This window comes from Rhinoraja longicauda, chromosome 30 (assembly GCF_053455715.1).
Source record: "Rhinoraja longicauda isolate Sanriku21f chromosome 30, sRhiLon1.1, whole genome shotgun sequence".
Lineage (NCBI taxonomy): Eukaryota > Metazoa > Chordata > Chondrichthyes > Rajiformes > Arhynchobatidae > Rhinoraja > Rhinoraja longicauda.
In genome coordinates, this window is record NC_135982.1 from 21,170,694 (window position 1) to 21,180,151 (window position 9,458).

General features: G+C 43.5%; 1 protein-coding gene across 3 annotated transcripts in view; it reads right to left on the reverse strand.

The window, feature by feature from the left end:
• The window catches only part of LOC144607995 (MORN repeat-containing protein 1-like), a 167,709-nt gene extending 158,620 nt beyond the window's left edge, over positions 1-9,089 (reverse strand). For 2 of the 3 annotated variants that reach the window (XR_013549161.1, XM_078425198.1), the window contains exons 1-5: positions 8,953-9,089; positions 6,395-6,466; positions 5,021-5,119; positions 2,909-3,019; positions 2,644-2,734 (exon numbers count right to left, since the gene is read on the reverse strand). Coding sequence is in view for 2 of the 3 variants with exons in the window: in XM_078425198.1 (XP_078281324.1) it covers positions 2,644-2,734; positions 2,909-3,019; positions 5,021-5,119; positions 6,395-6,466; positions 8,953-9,013 (434 nt within the window). In the remaining variant the exon portion in view is untranslated. Of the gene's footprint in view, positions 1-2,643; positions 2,735-2,908; positions 3,020-5,020; positions 5,120-6,394; positions 6,467-7,271; positions 7,393-8,952 lie in introns of all 3 variants that reach the window. The other variant, XM_078425199.1, reaches the window with a different exon arrangement.
• Between the last annotated feature and the right edge of the window lie 369 nt (positions 9,090-9,458).

Consider the following 9,458-nt stretch of genomic DNA (forward strand, 5'->3'; position numbering starts at 1 on the left):
CTGATACCTGATGTATATTCCCATATTACTCTGCGCCTGCTGACTTGTGCCTCATTAGACTTGCAGCCCAGCACGACTAATGGTCTGAACGACTCTACCCGTGCATTATTCCATGCCTGTAGAACTGTACCCTGTATAACTGTGGAGGGAGGAACTGCAGATGCTGGTTCACACCGAAGATAAACACAAAATGCTGGAATAATTCAAAACTTCAAAAGTCAAGAGTGTTTAATTGTCATATGTGCTGAAAACAGAACAAACTGGAATCCTTTATGAGCATATGAATTAGCATCAGAAATATGTCTCCCAGACCCTTAAAATTTAATAATCCAAAATTTAATAATTTTTGTGCTTAAGTAACCTTACCTCCACTTTCCTGGCTACCTGTAATAACCTTTAATTCCCTTGCATATCAAGAACCTTTCTACTTTTGCCAAAAGAATATTTTTATTCTCTGTTTTCACCGTGCTTTGAGAGTGTTCCAAGAACTCACAAACTTCAAACAGAATTTTTTTGCCTCAACTCTTTCTCAAATGGCAAACCTTTACTTGTAAAAGTTGACCTCTTGTTCTAGATTCACCACAGTAAGAAACAACCTCTCCATATCCACCAAATCAAGACCTCTCAGGATTTTATATGTTTAAATTCAGGATTTTATATGTTTAAATTCAATTGCACTGCGGAGTAACATCGTAACATTAACTACAGTTCAAGCTCACTGCGAACATTTCAAGGGTAATTAATGTTGAATGATAACGTTTCCCTTGCCAGTGAATAAATTAACACAAAGCAGGTCTTTCTGTTCTCTCAACCCAACCTATATTTTAATGTTTTGTCCCCACTACTTTTGTTCCTCCTTTCCTGAAAATGCTCATTCTTGCCAAGTGCCCCTGTTATCTGTAAAAGCTGGTTGATCTTTGCACAAAAAAGTCCAGCCAGTGGATGACTGGCAATTGATTTCACTACAGAGGGTAGCTCAAGTGAGCCGATTGCCTCCCTTATCTGACATCCATGAACACATTGCCAGTGGGGTTACTGGAAAGAATGCAGAAGCATGAATTCAGGTTGATTTACTTACATCTGTCCTTGTTCCCCTGCATTCTTAAGCAAAGTCAGCAGACATCCACAACTGAACATCATTATATAAACAAAGGGAGAGGCAGATAATCAATACCAATGAAAATGTAGGACTAGGTTGATAGTAAGAGAAAGTTGCTTGAGGGAAGCTAGGCATTGGCTCTGAGGAATGTCATGTTGTGAAACAATGGCACAAGATCATTAAAACATGCCGTTGAGTGGATGAGTAACTCTATATTAATGAAATTCTTCACAAAAGAATTCATTCAAGATGATACAGGCTGGAATTTGTATCAATGGAGCAACAAAGACTTTATAAACCTGCAATATAGAAGTCATCAGTTCTAGTTAATGCAATAATTTTCATCCGTAATGGCTTTAAGAAGTTCATCATCAGTAGAATGCCCAGCTCCATATGTAGTGCATACAATGAGAGCAGGAACCATGTATTTAAATAGTTTTTATTCTCTGTCAGCCAGCTCCCCTTTGGTCCTATTCTGATGACACTCAATGTCAGCAGATCTTGTTTCATGAAACCTATCACGCTTTGCTACCTTGCTCAAAAGCCACGATTCAGGTTAGATTGATTTACAGGTCAGAGGGATGTAGGAGAAATTCCCTACAAAAATCATGATCTAATTTTGTCCTCTCATTCACCATATTTAGGATTCTAAATTTGGGTCTTCCAAGATTGGAGAAGGGCAAGGAAGACAAAAGCTTTATGAAAGTCAGGTAAGCATGCAGCTGAACACAGCTGTGAGCATCTAAGTGGTGCTCACTCCATGTATTCTAAAGCATCACTTCACTTGCACGTGTGTGTGTATATGTACCTGTGTGCCTTTTTGTTCGCCTGTATGTGTGCCTGTTTGTGTGTGCCAACCTGTGCATTGTTTATTGAAAGTGCCAGAACAGGTCAAAAAGTGGTTAAAAAAGAATCTTGAGCGTTATCAAAGCATAGAGAACAACAGTGGGAAAATCCTCATGAACATTTATAAAGTGCTGGTTTGGCCACAACTGGGCTATGGTGCTCTGAACTGGGTACAGAAGGTATCTTAAGTGAGCCTATTGCCTTTAAGAAACTTTAAGAAAGATGTAAAAAAAATTAGAGCGAATACAGCAGTTTACTAGAATGTTCTCCTTGCAACAAAGAAAGAATCAAAGGATTCTGACTGAAGGGAAACATAGAAAATAGGTGGAGGAGGAGGCCAGCTAGTTGATTGAATATCAAGAAAGAAAATAATTTAGAAGGCTGGGAAATGAGACGAGCTGGATTGATCTTACATAGAGGAGATATAGATTTGATAGGCCAAATGCTCCAAATTTTATACTGTAATCATGCTGTGATATTGGTTTGTGACTTTAAGCATATTGTGTGTGTGTGTGTGCACAGGTGTGTGTTTGCTCACATGTGTGGGGTGCGTTTATATACACATATATCTGAACCCCTGGGAACTTTCCCTGTGTGGATTTGGATGTGTTGTGCATGCATTATGTATATATTTATGTGCATATGTACTAGCAGCTGTACGTGTAAATTGGAACACCTCACAAATGCTCTTCACTTACTTGTAGAATATCTCTCCTTCTCCATGTTTCATATGGTTATGGAAGGAACCTCTATACATCTGACCCTCCTTATCAGTCAGTGCTCCATGCCCTAAATAGGGGAATAAGGTAGAGTTATATATTCTGATGGGAATAAGCCGGGATTCATCTTGTCATTCTGCATTTGTAGTTGCAGCAGAAAGCAATACATGAATCTGCAAAGCTGCAGATTGGAGTAAAAACAATAAAAAAAATAAAAAAATAAGACAATATAAAAGTCATTCACCTTCTCGGGCACCGTAATTGAAGTCGCCTTCGTACATGGTACCATCGAAGTACTTCATTACTCCACATCCATGGACCTCTCCCTGGCTGAACTGCCCACAATACTCATTTCCTTTAAAAAAGTAAAAGCATTTTCTTTTACTTTTTTTCTAGACATTTCTTGCCAGCTTTGACTGTTTCAGCTAGGTCAAGGCAATGAGTGAGACAGCTCTCAAAGCAATTCAACACAGACGGAACATGTGCACACTATCCCGGCCCCGTATGATCCCATTAAATTTCAGAAGACCCAGCCGAAGTACAGGTTCACCGCAAGGGATTGAGCCAACTCCAGATTGCAAGTGGAGACACAAGGAACAGCAGATGCTGGAATCTGAAGCAAAATACAAAGTGCTGATGGAACTCAGTGGGTTGGGCAGCATCTGTGGAGGGAATGGACAGATGACGTATGAGGTCGGGACCCTCTTCCGACTTCTTTGGCGAGTCTAAAGAAGGGATCCAACCGGAAATGTCAACTCTGCATTCCCTGCACAGATGCCACCTGGCCCGCTGAGTTCCTCCAGTACTTAGTTTTTCGCTCTAAACTGTAAGTTCCTGCCAGGGAGTTACACAAGATTTTTGTGGCAAAATCATTCTAGGCACTTCAATTTCATCCGTTATAAGTGAATTGGATAAATAGATGCTGGAGAAAATATTACATGAAACTGCAGAAAGAATCAGAGACTTTTCAAATCTCATAGAAAAGAGCTGGTGAAAGTTGGTGCAAACTTGACAGAATAAATGGCCTCTTGCATTGTGCTGTTTTATTTTATGAGCCCTCAACTCCCTTTAGGTACTGAAACTTTGCAAGGAACTGCTTCAAGGGCCTGTGAATCTTTGCTTGTCTTCCAGTACTTCCCCAAGCCATGACTACATATCTATCAGTCAAGAAAATGAGCCAAGCAGATTCTTCACCAATGGTGGACATGATAGTAAACCCTGATTCTCTCCTCACATTTAAGTAAAAGCACTCTCCATCAAGGAGCACTGGAAAGACATCAATACAAATTGCAAAAATTTTTTTACTTCCATCTCCACATCAATTACTTTCACCTCCATATTATTCCACATTATCAATCCTTTACTCTGACATCATTCAACCTACTAAAACCCCACTATGCTTTTATTATTTCCAGTCCCAACTATTCTCAGATGCCCTCCATCTTTCACCCCACACATACCTCAGCCTACAATTCGCATGAATTCATATTAGAAATTCATTTTACAAATCATTGTCTTCTTGTTTTTATATTCTTCCACCATCTCATTCTTCTCTATCCTTGTAAATTCCGTCATTCCTAAAACCCTCCAAGATCTCCGTGTTCAAATCTGGCCTCTTGTGAAACTTCCGTTTTAAATAGTCCACCATTACTGATCATGTCTTCGGATGCTTAAGCCCCAAGCGCTGGAATTCCCTCCCTAAACTATTCACCGTATGTTTTAAAAATATTTGGTTCTTAAACTTTTTTGGGGGCTCATTTTCAATTTTTTACAACATGGGGTGTCTTAGGATGTTTTATTGTTTAAAAGTGAGAGTCAAAGGTATCTTGTTATTTATTAACTAGATTCATTTGTAACTCTAGCCATTTTAATATACAATAAACAATACATGATCTGCAGATGAAGGCCTGCTAATAAAGGAAAAAAGGAAAGAACAAAAGGAAACAAGAAACAAAATCAAATTGTACTTCCTAACTACTGACAAAAACAAGATAATAGCATTTAATCCTTTGAATGGTACACTATTGGGATACCAAATGCACAGTTAATTGTGTAGGAAGGAACTGCAGATGCTGGTTTAAAACAAAGATAGGCTCAAAATGCTGGAGTAACTCAGCGGGACAGGCAGCATCTCTGGAGAGAAGGAATGGGTGAATGAGTCAGAGAGTCACTTATTCGCAGTCTGAAGAATACTCCACCCGAAACCTCACCCATTCCTTCCCTCCACAGATGCTGCTTGTCCCACAATGTTAACTCACTTTTTCAGACTCTTCCACCATCACTGTCTGCCTTACGAAGCACTACTTTTCTAAATATAATGTCTCTAAATTATAACAGGTGAGAGGTGTTTATATACCTGAGGAGGCCCAATATCGGACTCCATTCCCTTCTATTTCTCCATTCACTAACTCCCCCTCGTAGTAACTGCCATCCTTCATTAGAAACTTCCCGTGACCTGGTGTGGACAAATTTACGTTTAAGTACATATACAATATCAATATCGAATAAAACATTAATAAATCACAATATTTTGTGTCTTACAGAGCCAACGATCAAATGTTAACTATGCATTGTAGGGACAAATCACAGAAAGTTGACTGCAAGCAATGGCAAAACCAAATGTTCTTGTTTGTGAAAGGTTTGTTTGGAAAACGATGTTAAGCAGGAGGGATAAAAAGACAGATATTGAAATCCAAAAGCTTTTAACAGGCAACTGGAAACCTAGAGCAGAGCATATGTATCGATTCCTTAGACCCTGTCACTAATAGATATGTAACAAAAAATATGAGAAAGAATTTACAATTGTCAGGTGTGGCTCAGTGGCAGCATTTTCACCTTGAAATCAGAAAGGATTGATTTCAAGTCCCACTCTATAGATATGACCAAATGAGTCTAGGTTTGCACTCCAGCCCATGCCAAAGGGATACTGCTGTTTCATAGTGCCTTTTATATGGCTTTATACTGTTTTTAATGAGGCATGGCAATGCAAGGCAAAAAAAGATACAAAGTGCTGGAGTAACTCAGCAGGTCAGGCTGCATCTCTGGAGAACATGAATAGCTGACGTTTCACATTTCAGAAGCTGATGCTTCTTCAGACCCAGACCCAATGTAAGGAAAATTCACTGAGTGCTCTGATTAGTAAGTATCACTCAGCCAACAGAAGTAAACAGGTCACTATCATGTTGCTCTTTGCGGGAGCCTGCTGTGCATATTTAAAGTCTTTCCCTATATTAAGGAAAGACCAACTTCAGAACTTTGGGTCTGAAGAAAGGTCTTGACCTGAAACGTCACCCATTCCCGCTCTCCAAAGATGCTGCTTGTCCCGCTGAGTTACTCCAGCTTTTTGTGTCTATCTTCAAAACTTTGGGGCGGCATATTTGCTGCCTTACAGTGTGCTGGGTTCGATCCTGACTCTGGGTACTGTCTGTATGGAGCTTGTACATTCTCCCAGTGACCGCATTGGTTTTCTCCGGGTGCTCCGGTTTCCTCCCACACACCACAGATGTACACGATTGTAGGTTTATTATTTTTCAATAAAAATTGTAAATTGTCCCGAGGGTGGGCTAATTGGCTTGGTTCCACACTGTATCTCTAAAGTAAACTATGTTGCTGACTGCAATGCCTCCGGGACATCCTGTGTACATGAATACAAATCTTTATTTTATAGTACTTAATCTAAGAAATCATCAAAACATGTTAAACCGAAGGAAGCAACACATGGAAAACCTACCATGCTTTTTCCCATCTTTCCATTCTCCCTCATATTTAAAGAAACTGTTTGGATAAATATACCGACCGAAGCCTGGAAAGACAGGAAAGACAAAACAGCAAAGTCGTGATTAGCTGCAATAGCCACTGTTGTCGCCAGGTGTGCACTCACAGCTCTGCACTTTGTATGCATTTGTCAAAACCATTGCAGACGCAAAATAATTGGAAAATAAATGCTCTAAGTTGCAGTTGAAATTTGTAAGCATTTCCCTGATCTCTAAAATTAGAGTGTAAAATTAACTGAGAGCCCCTGGGGGTGTGAAGAAAAGTTAATTTACGATTGACAATAGTAAATGATGGCTACAGCTCCAAGTCTACCACAGGAACAAACTGCACTTCCAATTCCATAATCCTAATCTGCACAGATCTACTGCTGGGGGTGAGGGGCGAAGGGGGGGGGGGGGGGGGGGGCGAGGGAGTAAGGGAAAGAAGGAGTGAAGAAGTGAGATCGCTTCACTACTTCATGTGCTTTAGTCCTTTACATTTATAACAATCCAATTCACTACAATAGTTAGTAGGTCTACACACATCGATGAGTTAATGCCCAGTGGATCACTGAGTTAAGGTTGTGTCTGCCTGCTCAGCTGGCTGCAAGGCCTATTTTGTGCTGTTTGCAGAAAGATGCAACTTCCCTTCCCTCATTCCTCTGAACAAAGGTTTCCCTCAAAAAAGTTAGGAGTCGCAAAGAAGCTCTGTGTGACAGTTTCCTGCTCAGAGAAAGATGGTACAATGCAGAGAACCGACAAATAATCCCCTTGTTCCCATTATTTGGAAAATGTGGTAAATTATCACTTTTGAAATCCTGTTAAAGATCCCCCAAAGATGCTAAATTGACTTACATAATAACATCATATGAACATTCTTGCTATTGAGGGCGTGCAGCGTAGGTTCACTAGGTTGATTCCCGGAATGGCGGGACTGTCGTATGTTGAAAGGCTGGAGCAATTAGGCTTGTATACACTGGAATTTAGAAGGATGAGGGGGGATCTTATTGAAACGTATAAGATAATTAGGGGATTGGACACATTAGAGGCAGGAAACATGTTCCCAATGTTGGGGGAGTCCAGAACAAGGGGCCACAGTTTAAGAATAAGGGGTAGGCCATTTAGAACGGAGATGAGGAAGAACTTTTTCAGTCAGAGAGTGGTGAAGGTGTGGAATTCTCTGCCTCAGAAGGCAGTGGAGGCCAGTTCGTTGGATGCTTTCAAGAGAGAGCTGGATAGAGTTCTTAAGGATAGCGGAGTGAGGGGGTATGGGGAGAAGGCAGGAACGGGGTACTGATTGAGAGTGATCAGCCATGATCGCATTGAATGGCGGTGCTGGATCGAAGGGCTGAATGGCCTACTCCTGCACCTATTGTCTATTGTCTATTGTCTAACTCCTGACCCTATCCTGTCATTCAATATTGCAGCTCATCTTCCAGCCTATCTCTACTTTCCCGGTCTGCCACAGATCCCTTGTTTTCCTCAATGTCCAATAACATCAATCCACCCCTCTCCCTGCCTCACATTCTCCCCTCACACCTTCACCCTCTCACACTCCCCTCACACCCACACCTACCCCCATGGCCTCACTCACAGTGTGTCCCCTCACACCTACACTCACTCCCACACCCTCATCCCCACACCCACTCTCCCCTCACACTCGTGCTCCTACACCCTCATCCCCACACACACTCACTCCCACACCCTCATCCCCACATGCTCTCGCTCCCACACCCTCATCCCCACATACACTCATTCCCACACCCTCATCCCCACATACTCTCGCTCCCACACCCTCATCCCCACATACACTCACTCCCACACCCTCATCCCCACATACTCTCGCTCCCACACCCTCATCCCCACACCCTCATCCCCACACACACTCACTCCCACACCCTCATCCCCACACACTCACTCCCACACCCTCATCCCCACATACACTCACTCCCACACCCTCATCCCCACATACACTCACTCCCACACCCTCATCCCCACATACACTCACTCCCACACACTCACTCCCACACCCTCATCCCCACACACACTCACTCCCACACCCTCATCCCCACACACTCACTCCCACACCCTCATCCCCACATACACTCACTCCCACACCCTCATCCCCACATACACTCACTCCCACACCCTCATCCCCACACACTCACTCCCACACCCTCATCCCCACACACCCTCATCACATCCTCCCCTCACTCCACACCTACCCCCACGGGTTCACTCAGTTTCCCCTCACACCTTCACCCACTCACCGTCCGCTCACATCCTCACTCCCACACCCTCAAACCCTCCCCTCACACTCTCATCCCTACACCCTCCCCTCACACTCTCATCCCTACACCCTCCCCTCACTTCCTCACCGTTACATCCACCCCTCACCACCATCCCCTTTCCACATCCCTCTCTCTCTCTCTCTCTCTCCCTTACCACTCCATCCTTCTCCCTCCATCTCCATCTCTCTCTCTCTCTCTCTCTCTCTTTCACCACTCCGTCTCTCTCCCCCTCCCTCCAGCCTCACCGTCCCGCAGTTGACGCCTCACTCCCCCGACGTAGCAGCCACTGGCCGCCGGCGCCGCCATCACATCGCGGCCCTGGCACCGGTAACGGCCGCTCTGATTGGAAGCGCCGTGATCACCGTTACCAGGGCGGATTCACCAATCGGGGCCCGCACCGTCCGGCGGTCTGGCCACGTGGGCTCAGTGCGGTCCGCCGGCGCGGTTGCTCCGCCTGGCGGCCGCGAGCCGGCACTGCGCGGACCAGGCTGCTCATTGCATGTCTGGAGCACTCAATATAGGGGAGTGCAGAGAGGTGTAGTGCTCTCTCTCTCTCTCCCATAAGATCATATGTTCATAAGTGATAGGAGTAGAATTAGGCCATTCGGCCCATCGAGTCAACTTCACCATTCAATCATGTCTGATCTATCTCTCCCTCCTAACTCCATTCTACTGCCTTCTCCCCATAACCTCTGACACCCTCTTTTCAATAAAGCTCTTCGACTGAACTGTTAATTCTGTTACTCTTTGC